At 41.7% G+C, this 17885-nt stretch overlaps 1 protein-coding gene across 2 annotated transcripts in view; it reads right to left on the bottom strand.

Moving 5' to 3' along the window:
* VGLL4 (vestigial like family member 4) overlaps positions 1-17885 on the bottom strand; it is a 108724-nt gene that overhangs the window by 60862 nt on the left and 29977 nt on the right. The window contains exon 1 of one of the 2 annotated variants that reach the window (XM_066617211.1): positions 8817-9303. The exons of the other annotated variant lie outside the window; for it this stretch is intronic. Within the exon in view, the coding sequence (XP_066473308.1) occupies positions 8817-8901 (85 nt within the window). The 5' untranslated portion in view covers positions 8902-9303. Of the gene's footprint in view, positions 1-8816; positions 9304-17885 lie in introns of those variants that run through there. 2 annotated transcript variants of the gene reach the window in all.

Raw genomic sequence — 17885 nt, forward strand, 5'->3', positions numbered from 1 at the left:
CAACATAGTTACACTTTTGAATAAGGTTAACTGCAATTTCCTTGTCAATCACAAAATAAAGTATTTATCTTTAGAAGACAAGATGATATGTAGACTGGATACTATGTGGAAAGTAAAGATCAACTTTTCAAATGTTACTATCAAAGAAGTTGCACTTGGCAGCATAGTTGTGCATACGTGACTTCAACCAGCACGTCCATGTAACACACACTCAATTATCTTCCAAGTGCTTCCAAAGGCTTTCACTGAAAAGGGAAGGCAAACAAAAGATCTCTGTATCAAGCAATAATTCTATGCTACTTTACAGGGTGACAAGACAGATTACTTGCACAAGCAGAGACTAAATGATGGAAAAAATTCAAATTAGCAGAATGCCTCTTCACTCTGAACGCAGACAATATAATTTTGTAAGCATCTCTGCACAAACATAAGTTTGCATTCTTTAATGCCATAACCTGTGAAGAATTATTGTCTCTGTCCTTAGTGATGACCATTTCAGAAAAAAGAGTGTACTAAGTTACTTGGTACACTCTCTACATGCAGCATGTCCCCTCCTGATACCTATGCCATCAGAAGTAAAACATAAAAGCTCCTTCTATACTAATCTTTTAAAATAAAAAGCAATTTACGTACAATACAAAGCAGACTTAGAAGAAACATTAAGTAATACCACTTTTTATATTCATAGTTTAGTTGGCATATAATGCAGACTTATTTAAGCTTTCAGTTGCTATGTAAGAGATATTCTGCACAATACAGCACATTGTCTGGGATCTGGAGAAATTTAAGCTTTGTCAAATGTCTTCCAAAGTTCTTGGATTTGCATACAAAGAAACCAGGCACTGTAACAAATTTGACTTGCAAATTAACAAGATAGCCTTTAAGCAAACTGATCAATTCCCAGGCTCTGCATTTGATATTGGACATCTACAAACTAAAATGTTTCAGTAAAAATACATAAAAATTGTTTGCCTTGATCCAGCCTGCCAACCATTATTTGCAGCCAAGTAATGCTTCATTGCTACAGGAAGTAAGTAAAGTAATTATGTAACATGCAGCTAACTAATATAAGATGTCATACAAAACTGGAATAAAAAAATAGTGGTACTGGGTCTTCACATATGGGTTCAATTTCCTTTGTTATAAAATCTAGTCTTCTAGACTGTTCATAAAAGATGTTGTGAGACTCAAAATAGTCATACCTTCTATATGCCTAAAGGGAGTTCTCTGCTGTTTATTGCATTTTTTTTATTTCTCACTTAAGATAGGGCCTGGAGAATGCTACAATACAAAACACTGGAAAAGAGCAAAAGGACAGCAAAATCTGCCTTCACTACAGAGACTCCACATCTTCATGCTCCATTAAGACAGCTTAATGGCACAATTTGACATTTAAGAGATTTTGCCTCACTTACAGAAGGCATGAACAGTAGGTTATATGCTAAATTCATGAACTCCTGTTCACAGAATAAACCAAAGCTACTACAAAATGTCCTTTATTTATCAGATTTCATGCTTCCACATATGTATTAAAGACTATGGCATGCTTCAAACTCCAGACCCAACTCAAGAAGCTCTGAAATGTACAGGAGCCACTACCATACATACAATCTGGCAATGCTCATGCAGGGACACCAGCTGAAAGAACCAAAACCTCCCTTTTATGGGTCACCATCGATTGCACTGATTTTGCTACAGTACCATGAGCAGCCCTTACAAAGAAGATCCAGTTCTCACAAGCAGTATCTCCACTGATTACTGCTGGCCACAACTGCAACAGTCATTTCACTCTCTAAGAAACTGTATAAAATCAGTTTCCCGAATCAAGCCAGGGTGACACAAATGTTATAGCCTCCACACAGAAGATATCAAACACTGTTTCAAAATGGAAGAGTTCATCACGAGGGCTATTAACATTCATAGGCATCTTTCTACATCCATCAGTTTGATCATACACAATACCATATATTCCAGCACTCCACAAAGCATCGCTATGTGGAAGTAGTTATGTTGGTTTCCAAATGGAAGCAATAATGTACAAAACAGCCTTTAGAAACTAAAAGTGAGTTTCCAAAGCATAACACAATCTAGAGGTTCCACTTCTTAAAGCTTCTGCACTTTAAGTTCACCACCAAGTGCCAGTCATTTGATATAAAGCCTAAGTAAGGCCAACTTTGTGACCCTTTCCCCTCAGTGAATATGAATGAGAGTTTTCAAATGCTTTAAGAACCAGCGTTCAAACTACAACAGCAAGTTTCTCAAAGTGCAACAAATTTGATACGTGAGGATGACAAATTTTCATATTCCTAGACATCAACATCCAATAACCAAGTATTCAAAGTGAACAAAAAAAATCTGGATTTTAGTGAAGTTAAAATACATTGGCATGCCCCCGTATCTATGGGGGTTCTGTTCTGGAAACCTCCCCCCACGGATACCTGAAACTGTGGATACTAGGTATTAGCTACTGTACTTTAATGCCAACATTCTGCCATTTTTTCTTTATTGCTCTGATACCTACCAACTTCACTACTCTCTCAGTGCCCCACAGGACTGGCCTACAGAAAGAAGAACATGAAATAGGTAAAACAGATTAAACAGGTAAAAAGTATGCTTGATCCTAAAAGTACGATTGCAATAACACACCCAATCAGCTCTTCCATTTCTTCAAAACAAGTTCCACCCCCACCGTGACCCATTGAGAAATCAATAGGCAATTATAGTCAGTGGCAATGCTAGCCCCTGTACTGCCCAAGGCCAGGAGAGCAAAATGCCACACACACCCCCACTGAGGAAAATGCCACCCCCACACTGGTCATATCCTGAGGCCTTCTGATGCCTCTGGAGGGTCTTAAACATCACTTCTGGTTTCTTGGGGAAACTGGAAGTGATGTTTTAACATGCTCCAGAGGACATAGAAGGCCTTCTGAGGTCCACAGAAGTAGCACACTTTCCAGCTTCCCCAGAAGGCCTTCTAAGGGCCAGAAAATCTAAAGGTTTCCCCAAGAAACCAGAAGTGACATTTTCAGGCCCTCCAGAGGCCTTAGAAATCCTTCTGAGGACTGGAGAGGCTGCATACGGTCTCTCTGGCCCTCAGAAGACCTCAGGACAGGGAGACAGCTGGTGCTGGCAGCTCCTGAAGTGACATGGGAGTGTCCATGGGCACCCCCCCCAGTTATGCCACTGGTTATAGTTATTCCAGAGTTGTTTTTAAAAAATTATCTTCTGGACGACTTAATCTACAGCATTAGTACTTTTACTGGGGGGCACCCTTCAAGGACCATATTGAATAATTTAAGATGAGCAGTATCTTTGCCCCTCTTCAGTTTTTTTTAAAAAATCCAGTGGTTTAAAGTACAAACACATTAACCAATAATACTGATTTAATTTATTTTACTCTATACCTTTGACCCAACAAGCTTCTGCACTTTAAGCAAATCTTTGTTTGACTCCTTGATTTCTTTGATCCATCTTGTCTATTGAGTTGAAAGATTTTTTAAGCAGTAGCTGTCTAGTAATCCTTTCGCCATGTAATATAGGACTCACATCGCAATACTATCACATGCCAACCTCTTCCATGACCAGTGAGATGCTCTAGGGCAATACTGCTTGATTTTGGCTTCCTTTGGAAGAAATAGAGAATTATATTTTAAAACACATGGAGAATTGAAGAACTGGAGAATTAAGGTGTTTTTAAATATGTGGTTTGCTTATTTATAAGTACACAACTTCAGCAATAGGTTGAGGTAAGCAGCATACAAACTACTACAAAGCAGCAATTTCACTACCTCACATCAGTTCCACACACACACACACACACACACACACACACACACACACACACACAACCAACCCTGCCCCTCCTCAGCTCTCAGCTCTTTTGCTCAGCTTCAGTCTATCTCCCAAACTGCAAATTTTTCTATTCCTATGCATATACCTTACATTCCTATGCATATTACATGAGCCCTCCCCTTAGCTTAGGGGTCACTTATTCTGGTGGCTTTCTACATTTCAGATATAACAAGAAATCTATCTCAAGCACCTCCCATTAGGAAACTGACCACTGAGGAATATCAACCCAACACTCTGACTATATCAACCAGGAATTTTACAAGCAGATTCCAAACTGCCAGCCATTTTCACTGGTAGTGTTTTATCCTTTCTGACTACACTGGGCCTCAGTTCATGTCACAATGGACAAAGAGGAAATATTATTGTAATAATATTATTATATTATTATTGTAATAATATTACAATGGGGAATATTATTCCCCTGTTTGCAACTGCACATTGCTGGATGAACTTATTTAATACAACTCGTTTCACACAAACCACAGTTTCACCTTCAGTAACTCAAATCACAACTACACTCAGATGGTTTCCTATTAAATTGGAGGGGGAAAAAACCACCCCCCCAAAAAAAAAATTTTTCCCCACAGGAGCCACACTTTCATCTATTCCTATCAACATAAGGACCAAATTATTTGCATTATTTTGACTGATATTGTAGAAACTAGACTCCAACCCCAAATATATGATTAAGCAAACAGTATCTGAAGTAAAAGATCTCTGTAGATGGGTCAAAAGAATACCAAAATTGTGTATAATGAGAAAAATAGCAGTTGATTGTGTGTGTTTCTCCCCCAGTCTCTTACATATAATATCATTTGCATTTTAGGCCTGTGCATAAAACAGAACATGCTTGACCATATCCATTTAATTCAACTCAATATCTGGAGTTACTAACAATGCAAAATCAAAATCCATGAAGGAAGAAAAAGTAAATACATTTATTGTAACACTAAGAATTCATTTCTCCAAATAAATGTAGACGTAATTACAACTTCACACTTCTAGGAAGGCTTTCAGATCTACCATATTTAAATAGTACTTTTGGGGTACAATCTAACAGAAAAGTGCATAAACAGGGCAGAGCTGTCCAGGTGAAGTGAGTGCATGAAGCACCCCAGGACCCACCCTCCCAACAGTGGCTTACCTGCATAACCCAGGGCCAACTTCCCTTCCTCTTCTCCCAAAAAAGAAGTGAGGAGAGTTAAATGGCAGCAACCAAAATGTCTCTAGAGATGCCCTGGGCTGCCACCATTCTAACTTCCTCACTTCCTTTTCACCTCTCCAAGTTTTGCAATGGGAAGACGAGGAGGAGGAACAGTGATGGTGGAAGTATTGGGACACTTAGGGAATATGCACAAAGTCCCAACTATGGAGATTACAGTGACTCACAATCTTAGGCACAAGAGCGGACTGCATTGACATTAACAGGGATAGAAAAAAAAGGGGACAGCATAAAACCAAGGAAACTAAAGCCTCAGAAGACACTGAACGTAGAAACATTTATTAAAAATTACAATGTGCTTTAGTCTATGCATTTTGGTACGTTGCCTTCTTCAGAAGCACTGAACACATTAACAAGGACTGATTTCACAGCAATGGCTTGTGCGTAAGACTTTTCCACTATATTTCACCCTTCATGAACAAAGTGTCCTGTAATCTTAGGGTACAATTCAACATAGAAGGATTGAACCACACAAGTAAGACCATAAAATCCTTTTGAAAGCATGGAGACTTAGATCTTAGGAAGTTCCTTAAGATTGATCCCTTTTATGTTCTCATGTTAAAGTTTATGAATATCATTCCCAGTATAGAGATGGGGAAATGAAGATGAGGTTTGGCAATTTGCCCAAAGCTATGCAAAAATACTTTACAAAAAACTTATCCAGAAGATTACTCAGTGTGCCGTTCCCCAACCACCTTTTACTAATAGTGAGATATTTCAAGTTCACCATGGTATCATATCCTGTATGTGCATTATAACAAGGCAATAGCCTTGCAGTAAGGAAGTAGACTGGTTGCTGTTTGGTCTTCTTGAAAGAAAGGAAGAAATTCAACAACTGTATACTTATATGGCTGTGCACTCTATAGGAAGAAGAGTCACTGGAGGAACTTGAGGGAAAGGTTGTAACATGCACAGCTTACAGCAGATCCATATAAATGAATGAGCAATCCAGTTCTGAAATGTAAAAGGAGGGATAGAACTCATCCAGCAAAGAATTTAAAGATAGAGGAATCACAAAATAGCTGGGTTTTTCATATCATAACTAGCAACAGCAGGTGCACAACCACCTTCCACAAGGCAACACATTAACAACTGTCATGCCAGATAGTGGCAGGGGAGGGAGAGAGGGAAAAGAGAATCATATTTCCCCAAGCAACAACATATTGCTGTTTTGAGTGTTGGTAAACTGTAGCACCTCTAACAATGGAAAAGCTACTTTAAGAAAAGGCAGCTGGATCCCTCCTGCAAATGAACAACTGTGCACACACTTACACACATGTACTCTGCATACATTTGTGTGTGAGTGTCTGAGTGTGAGTATATAAGAGAGTCAACAAAAACAGTAACTTAGAAAGTCCCTTAAGAGCTTCAGACAGTGAAAGGCCTTGCTCATAGGAGTACAGTGTTCAAATGGGTGTATTTCACTGCTTTAAAGTTCTTTATGTACATTCTCTGCAAAGAAGATTATGTTCAGGGAAGCCATGCAAGTATATTCCAAGTTCTCTATTCTGTTTTCTACAGAAGAAACAAAGATACTGTCCTCTGTATCCTGGGAAGATACAGAGCAGACTATTCTGGAAACTTTAATATTAACAAATAGGTCAGGAAAGAAGTGTCTATTCTCTTGTTCACTTTCCAGTTTAACTCCTCTCTTAAAAAGGACAGTAGAGGCATTAGACAGTAACAGCAATGTACAAAGGACATTATGCTGAAATATCCCTTCATGCAAAAATGGTTTAAGTTACCAAGTTAACACAGTTCTGGATATCTTTCTAATTTTATTGTCATGCAAGACTTGCATCTGCAAAGTCCTTTCCTGCAAGGAATGGATAAGTTCTAGTATGATTCTCAACAAAAACATACCCAAGGAAGTGCATTTGTTCCAAATCAACATCTCTGTGAAAAACTAAGAAAGTCCAACCAAAATCTTATGTCCCCCCAGTGTGTGCAAGTTAAACCATGCTTGTTACTTTCTTACTAGAATCAGTGATACTTAAAAGCAGTTAAATTGCAGCCCGAGGCATCCATCATTGCTATCCTTCTGTAAAAGGAAATTATGGCACTGGCATGGAGGAACATACAATGGAGGAACATTCAATGTCCATGTGGCAAAGTTCACAATTTTTAACCCAGAACAGTATAAATTATATGTTATAAAACCCTTCCGAGATTCCTTCTCCGTTAATTTATACTTGTTTAATTTTAGTGATGAAGATAACAGGAGAGAAGAAGCAATATAGTAAATAGTAATAGTAAGTAAATAGTAAGTAAATAGCAGGGATGGCACATTACAAACTCAAGACAAAAGTGTCTTCAAAAGGACTATAGTACTACTAGCAGATACTGTTGCTTTATGGAAAAAGAGTTGGGAAACTTGTCTGAAAGCAAGCAACCGCTCAAGACAACCTGGATATTTGACTATCATGTCCATCTCTAGCTTCACCTTCCTTCCCTCCCCCATTCTTCCAAAGTTATAAACAATCCCCGCAAATGTTTGCACTTTTAAATAGAGGTTGCAATCACATCTCTAAAACAGATGAGAAAATAATACAAGCCATTGCCCCCCCCCCCACAATAATCTGAAAATGAAGGCCTTCTGACATGCTTCCAAAGTGAACATTTTGAAGAGGCCTCATTTATCCACAGTTCACCTTAGTAGAATTACAATTAAAGTATATTTTGAAAAATTCTTCCTTGACCATCTTCACTAGAAGTTACTCTCTTAAGAAACACAGAACATATTCCTACTGAAAGTTTGGAAACAGGGATTTGTGCAACATTTGTGTGTGTGGTAACAGCAAATCAGCCCTAGTGCCAAGACATATTAGTTCAGTGATGCCTTTTTTTTCTTGCTAAGCCAAGCCATTACAGCTTTTTCAAACTGCACGTACATAAAAGCTCAACGAGTTAAAAAACAGCAACCACTCTTGCCAGGATCTAAGGGGGGGACCCTGCTAATGTAAAAGTAGACTATTCAGAGCAAACACACCTATGTCAGCAAAACACAAACGTGGGGGTGGGAATGGGGAGAGGAAAACATGAGGAACCACCCAAAAGATGACCATAAAGTTATGGTTTCTAGCGGCTGTGTAGTTCTTTCAGTTAGAGACAGGCTGTTGACGCGGTTCCTGAGAGAGGAGATATGGGACTGAGGAGGGGAAGAGAAGGGGAGGTAGCCCTCAGTGTCAGAGCTTTCTCAGAGCTGTACAGGAAATGAGAAGTCAAACAAAGGGCCACTCTGTATTCTGCAGCACAGACACCCTTCGATCCCCGGACTTGATTAATAAAATCTCTTTTATTACACCCTAAACACAGTCAGACAAAAACAAAACCAGAAAAGTCTACCAACCTATGATTCAATCTTTACGACAATACATGTATATTCTATGAAAAAGTGAAGTATGTGTGGGACAACAACGACTATCAAAAGATAAAACCGCTTGCACATTGCAACGCTTTCCATGGCTGGAAACACATTCAGCAATAATCCCCTCACCCAACTACACTCATTCTGATAAACATTTCATATTTAAGACACACTCTCTTATTTTAAAATGGTGCAGTGTGTGTCCAGCTTTGGTAGTGGAAGGGAATCAACCACATTTCCAACAGATGAAAACAAAGACTACATTTTAAAAACTTATTTACACACTGTTTGGGGGGGGGGGAACTACAATGCAGCGAAAACTATACACAGAGCTCCAAAGGCATAAAGCTCCTCTGCAAGAGGAATCCAAGTTACCTTCATATTGGCAGAGAATTCCAATATTGTTGTTCATTTTGTCCAAGTACTGGTAATTCAACAGGTCCATCTTCATAAAAAGCATTGAGTGGGCTAGCAAAGAATACCAGCTTGCTTGCTTTTGCCACCCTCCGCGTACAATGCTGAGGAGCTCCCGGCTCTTCTCCCTGTTCCACAAGCTCAAGGCCCAGCCTCCGACTAAGCAAAACAAAGTATACAAAAAGCAAATTGAAGGGGGGGAAACGGAGCGGAATGAGGAAAGAAGAAATCCCCTTCCAAAGCTTTCAAACTGGAGACAAAGAATTTAAAGTGTATTGTGTCCCCAATTCCAACCAAAATTGCTGACAGATCTATCTCCAAACCAGGGAGGGGGGGGGCAAAATGGAACGGCAAAGATTTCCTAGGACAAAGACATGCTCGTTCTCCTCACAGCCTGCTGCAAGTTCACTGCACTGACATGCAGGCTATGCTTGGTATGACTCCTATGTAAACTAGCTTCCTCTTTCTAGCAGACAGAGATGACTGAGCATGCTCAGTGAATCCCTGGAGCTCTTCAAATGTCAGGGATATTTTCTGCACAAGATCAGTCTCTAAACGTATTGAGTGTTTGAAAGCAAGACATAGGAGGAGGAGGAGGAGCTGCACTGCACAGAAGGGGCCGTGCCAGATTCTGCCCTTGCAGGAAGCACAGTTGCCACTGCAGAATTCAGTATTGGTGGGGGAGGGGAACAGAAATAAGGAGGAGTTCTGGGTCGAATACAAGCAAGCTTAATATACAGGCAGGAAGTTTTTTCTTCTGGTAGGATTTTTTGAGCATCTGACACAGGAGCCACTTTTTGCTTTCTTTTCTCACTGATTTTTACATCATATATTCCTTCCATTTAATTTTACTACTAAAATGTTTGTAACTCACAATTAATCTCTCTTCAGCATCACATACTGCTAAAATTTTAAACATGGTATATCTTTGTTAAACAATTCTGTAAGTCTTTTGTAAAAAAGTAAGGATTATTTTTGGATGGCCCTCCATTTGAGTTAAAAGAAGCACAGGATATGATTGTTTTGTACGGTTTAATCAGTTGGCATCCTTCAGTATTGGAAGACTATGGTATCGCACTCTCAATAGTGGTTCCGGAACAGTGTCCTCTCCAGTGTGCGAAGCCTGAGTAAGGTAGATATGGAGTATAGACTGTTATCCATGCAGCAAATCCCCCCTCTCCACGTCGCTGAAATGGTCCAATGGAAAGGCAGAAGCTAGTATGGTTGGTCAGTAAATTACTACATTTGAAGCATCTTCAGAACCATGACCATTTTTGTTTAATGTTTCAGAAGTGTTATTTTAATATCTAGGGGGGTTTCCTATTTAAGCCTACTCTGTCTTGAAAGAAACAAAAGGGATTTCTCTCTCTGCTGTTCTCATTTCAGGATGTGGTTTGCTTTCCTATACTTCAAATCTTGATCCCAAATTTTCCTAGTTTTCAGATGATTTCCATGCATCAATATAAAGATATTAAACATCTGTAGTGAGTGTCATTATGTGAATCCTGTATCAACAAAAATCAATTGTTGCTCATTTATAGTAAATTAATGCCTGGAAACAATATTTATTTATTAAAACTATGATTGGCGGGGGTGGGACAACTCAGGCAATCAGATTTTGACAGTACTGTAATTTCCTCTGTACTTTTATATTTTTTTCTACTAGACTTAAGGTTCAAACCTATCTCAAGATATGCCATTGTATCCACATGTATTCTGGTAAAATGATAGCCACACTAGTACAGAAGCCCACCCACCAATAGATGAACCATGGACACTGGCACAATGCTAGAAAAGTGTCATGCTGATAGAGTTTGACATCACATGGATGCCAGCGCAACTCTGCTGGTGGTGAGGTCAAAACTGGAAGAAGACTGGGGCATAATGGGGGAAAGACAAATGAGGGACAAGAAGGGTCAACGTACACCATATCCTAACCCCTCTTCACATAACAGACATGTCCCTGAAGCCAGAAAAACATTGTGCCAACAACAGAGCTGGAGTAGTCAGGAGCAAGCCCATAAGAAACATTGGGAAAGGGAAAAGCAGCAGAAAATTGCACCTTCTGCCAATCCCCTTCCCAACCCACTTTCCTATGCATAGAATACCAAATACATTTGGTAGCGAATCACAGCACTCCAGCCCCAGTATAGAAGTCCCTGCTAGTAAGACTAGAATTCAGATGAGAAAATGTGTGGCATGACCTCTCCGGGCTCTCAAAGGGAAAATCTGGTGACGGAAACTATGGTGAAAGGGCACATGGTGCACAGAGTAAATGCTTTACACAAACAACCCTTTTGTCTCACAACATGCATGGCAAAATAGTTTGCAAAGAATCAGAATTCTTATTGCAGGTACTCTGCCTCAGGAGGACTGCACAGAGAGAAACCAAACTGGACCACTCCCTTACTGCCCCAATACGAGAAGCAAGCACAATGCATCCCACACAGATAGGCAAGGGGAGGAGAGATTCCATGCCTCATCACAGTTATGCTGCATCTTTGTCTCATGTCTCTACCTCCTGACTCCTCAACATTATCACATGTGTCTCTACAACGAACAGTGTTGCCTAACCATCCCTTGCAACAGCTAAGAGCTGAGAATGCCTGCTCCAAGGGCTCCAACCATTGTTACTTCTGGCCAAATATGCATCAGAACCCCTTTCAAGGCTGCATAATTGTCACAGGTGGTTGAACACTGGTCCTCTGCAGAGTTCCACTGCAGCCTCCCCTTGAGAGGGAAAGGTAATGGTCCAATTCACTGTGCTGCCACCCCCAACAGGTCACCGCAGCACAAATGCTATGATGGCTGGCACCACTCCCCCTCATAAATACCAAGTATACATCTCAACTTGTAGGAAAGACTGATGCTGTTTTCAAGACCCTGTTAACTCCCCCTGTTTTTATTTATTTAAAATATTTCTATATCTTAAACCAAATTTCTCATGGCCTGTTTGGTCACTGGCTGCTGAATTAAGCCCTAACAGTGAGAGCCACCTTTAAACAAGGTGGGTAATAGACAGGCACAGACCACACACAGACACTGGGGTGAAGTTGAACAAGAACAAAGACTTTTATTGAGAAAGAGATAAGCTTTGTTATATAGAAAAAAGACCCCCAGAATATATACCTAGCTATCCCCCTTCCTAAAGCCTCTGCTGGGCAGGTTATTGGAAGGAAAAGATAAGCATGGTTTTCCCCTTTGGTTGGTAGTCAGCTGCTGGAAAGCTGGATCTTTGGGCAGAGCAGTCTCTGGTAGGTAACGGACCACAGATGGACATTTGGGTCTTGGCTGGAGCTCAAGTGGATCCTCCAGACAGGTGAGGTCTCTCCCTGCGAGCCCTTCTCCTGGAGGCTCTTTGCCAGCCTCCTTCCTTGCCCCACAGAGAACTCTGCGCCCCAAGATGCAGTTTGCTCTCTTTTTTATATGCTGGTCTCATGAAACCTTCCAGCTGTGCAGCCAATCGGAACCCACTTATTTGCATAACAGTCACCAACTGTCAACTGGGAGGGGCAGAGGAGGAGAGTTTAACAACTGTATAGACCAATTACCCCCCACATAGGTTTTAGAAAGAGCTTCTCTGCTTTTTTATAACATTGTAATCCCTTTAACTATTTTTCTCACACATACCACTTTTCTAGAAACCCAAAGCAGTGTACAACAGAACATAAAAGATAAAAACATCACAGTAAAACATTCAAATAAAAAACAGCAATAAAAGAGCAGATTAGCATGTAACATAGCATAAAAGCAACATAAAAGTTCAGAAGGGTCCCTAGGGCGTACCTACCTCCTCAAAGGCCAGGCAACAGATGGGTCTTCAAACCCGCTGGAAACCATGTAATGAGAAGGTTGCCCTCAGGTCTTCTGGCAGCTGGTTCCAGAGGTGTGCCACAACCAAGAAGGCCCTATACCTTGCCATCATCCCCCTGGCTTCAGAGGGCAGCTATGTTTCACCTGGATTCCCATAGGTAGCTGACCAAGAAGTGGGGGTACAGAGGCATCCTTGTCATGCTGTGTGTGCATTTGCATGTGTTGACCTTGAGACATTTTCCCTATGGTTGAGATGGTGCCTGTGATGTTTCCTCCTAGTGGCTGGTGGGGGAGGTGTCCGTCAAGTACTGGGCACTCATTGGTCCTGATCCTGCCCCCTGCTCGGTTCCCTTTCGCAGCATTTTTCTACTTACCAGAGTTTGGGCTGATTGGATACAGTGACTGGCTCCTTAATCACCACCAATGCCACATGGATGACGCACTGACTACACAGCAAGACATGCCAATATCATGATGATACTAGCGTCAGGATGCCATTTCATGGATAACAGGCTGTATTGGTGTTTCTATGGAAGCTGAAAATGTTACTGGAAAGGGCTGACCCACTGCTGCTTTGCTAGGACAGATTTGGCATTTGACCCTTGTGGCACTGGCAGCATTCGATCAGTATAGTGTTGCCAGGGCAGGCGATGATAGGTGCCATGCCAACATGCACAGTCAGTTCTCTTTATATGTAAATTTGCTATCTGCGAATTTGCTTATCTGCGAGGGACAGGATTGCTACCTTCTCTAGTTATTCACACTTCTGTTCTCATTATCTGCTATGCAGATACTTTCTGGAGGCTGCAGAAGGTGCAGAATGGTGCCTGTGACCAGTATGGATCCCTTTAAAATAGTTTCTGCTACTCATTTTAAAAGGGTCGCACTGGTCGCAGGTGCCATTCTGAAGGTCCCTGCAGCATTCAGGAATATTTTGGCACTTCTGCTGGCTTCCTGAGGGTCTCTCTGCTGGATTATTCTGATGGCATGGAAGATACCCCTTCCCTCTATCCCTTGTACCTAACCCCATCTGTGAATTCACTATCCACTAGGGTTTTCAGGAACCTAACCCTAGCGGATAACTGACTATAAATAGAAAACAATGGCTACATTCTAACACCATGTGGAACCTGGGATATTAAAGAGTAAAATGGATTTCCCTACAAAGCTGTAAACTGTTGTGAGGGGAAGAGGAGCATTTTCCTTGCACAGTTTGTGCATCTGCCTTATAACTGGTTCAGAATACTTAGTTCTCCAGCTCAGTTCTCAAACTACTGATTCCTTCTCTATCCAGTTTCAATATGGGAAGCTTTGTAGTTTCTGACTATGCATACTTGTATTAGTTGACACTGACGCCCTGGGGGAACTTCTGTGTCCTTGTTTCTTCTGTGCTATGGCAATACCATTCTAGATGTGCAATATAGTACTGATGCCTGTCTTTGTGAACAATTCCCACAGAGGTGTTCCAGTTTTGGGGGTGGTAGCGGCAGCATAAACTATGGCACTGTTTGAGAATCACAAATGTAGATAAGAGATTAAGGAGGGATATGGTGGCAGTTTTCAAAAGGCTGCCAAAAAGAAGAAAGAGGTCAGGGAGTTATCAGGGCCCTTGAGGAAAAAATAAGAAGCAGTATTAGTTGAAGCAAAGTAAACAAAGTTCAGCTATCACAGAATGTGTTCTAATTGTAAGAAGCAATTTGGCAATAAAGCAAGTTGCTTGATAACTGGAATCTACCCTTGAAGTTTTTGTTCTTACAAGGATACTGTGTGAGAACTGACTGGAGAAAGGATTGTGTCCAGAGCTCAGAACTGAATGATATGGTAAGTCCACCATAATGCTTTGATCCTGGATTTTCATTTTATTTTTTAAAAAAGATCCTCAAACCAAGATGTGCCAATATTTCTAGTCTGTCAAAGGACTTGTAAAGCATTCTAGAAGGGTGCATCAGTAGTTGGACTTTGCTACTTCTTCCCCAGAATGCATTACGACAAGCTGTCATGTACTGAATCAGCCCATCAAAGTCAGCATTGGCAACACCTTACATACCCCCAAGAAGTTCCACACGTTTTTAAATTTCCCAAATTAAAAAAGTAATACAAACATTCGAAAAGCAAGCTCTTCATTTCTACTTACAAAAAAATTCTTACCTTTCTACAAAGTGGGCAAAAATATGATAGAAAATTAAAACATAACGTTACAGAAATCAGTATTCAAATGAAGACAGCAGTAAAAATAAAAATCAGAATAAAAACCAGAACAATTAAAGAAAAAAAAATTTGAAATAGATCATTGACAGAAACATACGTCTGCTGCTTGTTGAAAGGCAAGCAACAATAAGGCCAAAACAATTTCCTTCTGAAAGCATTTCATTGTGCCACCACAGAAAAGACCTTGACTCTTAAGCCTGCCCACTAAACTTCAAGATGCCTCAGTGAAGCAGTCACGATAGAGGACATAATGGGTCAAAACGAGCCACACATGGGAAGACAATAACTACCGTATTTTTCGCTCCATAAGACGCACCTGACCATAAGACACACCTAGTTTTTAGAGGAGGAAAACAAGGAAAAAAATATTCTGAACCAAATAGTGTAATAAAATATTTAATAAACTATAACAGAATAACATTTGAACCATGTAAAGTGAACAGCAGTCAACAGTGGCATTAAGAACCATTATCACTGTCATTAACAAATGGAGAGACTTAAAAGGTTTGAGTACTCTAGTTTTCTGGAAACCCCAAGAACTCATCATTGCTAGAGTCAGAATTTATGAAGCTCACAAAAGCAGGTGCACTCAAATAGGGGATCACATTATCTTTCTGCTACAATGATGTTCTGCCAAATTCCAAACCACTAGGCCTCGTGCCCGCTTAAGGCTGATCAGTCCCCCTTGTGCAACTCACCAGTGCAGCAAGCAAAAGTGAGTCCAGTTCCAGTCCACAGATGCCAAGTAAATCAGTCCCATCAATCAGAGTTACCAAATCAGAGTCCAGAGCCAATAAGCCAAATTACAGTCCAAGGTCAGGTTCCAGGTAGGTCAGTCAAATCCATCAGGGTATCCAAGTCCAGTCACAATCCACAGTCAGATTCCAAATTCAATAAACCCAGTCAGTCTCCTCTCCTACCTCCAACCTGCACTCCTTCAAAACCCACAAACCTTTTCTGCCTCTGGTACTCCTTATATCCCTGAGGGCCCTATTGCCTTCCAGTGGCTGCAGCTGTGCAGCACACTCTGCTGGATGCCCAGGCCTTACCCTTAAAGGGGCCACTGCTGACACCACATCTACCTCCTCACCAGATCTTCCTGGATTCCAATACAAGGGGGGGGGAAGCAGATCTCTATACAGACCAGTGCAAAAACAGGGGAAAGGAAGAAGGGGAAGGGAAGATCTCTGTATAGACATCACAGCAAGACCAGTGCAAAACCCCTTGCACACAGAACCAACAGATGGAAGTGGGGGGGGGGCAGATCTCCATACATACCAGTGCAAAAGCAGGGGAAAGGTGTGGGGAAGAGAAGATCTCTGTATAGACATCACAGCAAGACCAGTGCAAAACCCCTTGCACACAGAACCGTCAGGTGCTCACTCCCTGGGCTCCCTGGGCTCACTCCCTAGGCTCCCTCCCTGGGCTCACAAGCCTGCCAGGGGCTCACTCCTAGGGATGCTTGGACGGGAGAGAAGCCTGCAATTGACTCATTTCGCCTGGAGATCGACTGGTAGCTCTCAATCGACATAATGAGCACCCCTGCTCTAGGGGCTTGCTCAGCAAGACTGCCACCCCACCCACGCTTTCCTGGGAGTGAGCCCCAGTGACTCTGAGACTTACTTCTGAGTAGACAGGAGGGCTTGCTCAGCAAGACTGCCATCCCACCCACACTTTCCTGGGAAGACGAGCAGAGCAGGCAGGGGGCGGGGCCGGGGGTGGAGTTTTTTTGTTTGTTTGTTTGTTTGTTTTGCAGTATTCGCTCCATAAGACGCACACACTTCCCCCCCCCCACTTTTTTGGGGGGAAAAAGTGCGTCTTATGGAGCGAAAAATACGGTATATGCCCACTGTAATTACAAGTAGCGTTACATGAAAGGATATAAAAATAGCTGTTGACTCCTCCCTCTGACCGATCTATCTCCTTTACCAACCAACCAGATTATCTGTAATATGGCAAAAATTGTGCTGGTCCATCAGATTTTTAGTTTGAAAGTACAGTAGTTTTGGCAGGAGCTAAGGGTGCATCAGGGATCAAGGAATTGTACTAGGTAGGTCTCATATTTTTTACTGCATATTTTCACATATGGCAGTGGTTCCCAAACTTTTTCAACTGGTGGCTCCCTTGACCTACTGGGCATTGGATGGGGCTCCCCATTAGGGCTACAATCCTGTACATTGTATAGGGCAGCACGTTTTTCATGAGGATTCAGTGGTTCCCTGGGGAGTGATTCCCTGGGGAGCTATGGCTCAGTTTGGGAACCACTGACATATAAGAAAAACATCTCGATACCCCAGCCTGTGGGCCCTGGACTCTGCTCCCTTAAGGGGCAGGGGCAGCAACGCAATCCCCAGGATTGCACCACTAATGGGGGCACAGGAACTGGCATGCACTTACCAGTCCCTGCTGAAGCCTCCCAGGGGTGCTGGGGTTTGCGACTGCAAACCAGAGGCGGAGCATGAATCGCTCCGCTTTCACTTTCTAAAGGTTGGGGAACCCTGCGGAGGTTTGCGCCGGGCTCCCCACACCCCCGGGAAGCTGCAGCAGGGACTGGTAAGTGCATGCTAGTCTCTGAGCCTCCCTTATTGACAGGATCCTGGGTGTTGTGTTGCTGCTTTCCCTGCTTTCCCTTTTATGGACTTAGTATGGCATATTTTCATTCAATCTCTCAATATTTTGCTCATTTCATTTCAGGACATGAAAGGGCCTATAATTCTGCAATCTCAGACAAGGAAAGTGCCAATGTGCAGTAACAGTAGAGAGGAACACCATGACAACATCACAGAACTGGACCTGACTTGGAAACAAACTGGAAGCTATTGAAGATAATGATACATTATTGAATTGTATGATTCATATATCAGGTCTGAGTTAGTAATCCAGCAACTGCACTTTGAATGAGCAGAGGCTTTCAAATATTTTTCAGAAGCAGTCTCACACAGAGCTTGTTACAGTATTTCAATTCGGCACATAGGACAATAGTCATATCTGATTTGCCTAGGAAATGGC

Source organism: Tiliqua scincoides, chromosome 2, assembly GCF_035046505.1.
Source record: "Tiliqua scincoides isolate rTilSci1 chromosome 2, rTilSci1.hap2, whole genome shotgun sequence".
In the NCBI taxonomy this organism is placed as follows: Eukaryota; Metazoa; Chordata; class Lepidosauria; order Squamata; family Scincidae; genus Tiliqua; species Tiliqua scincoides.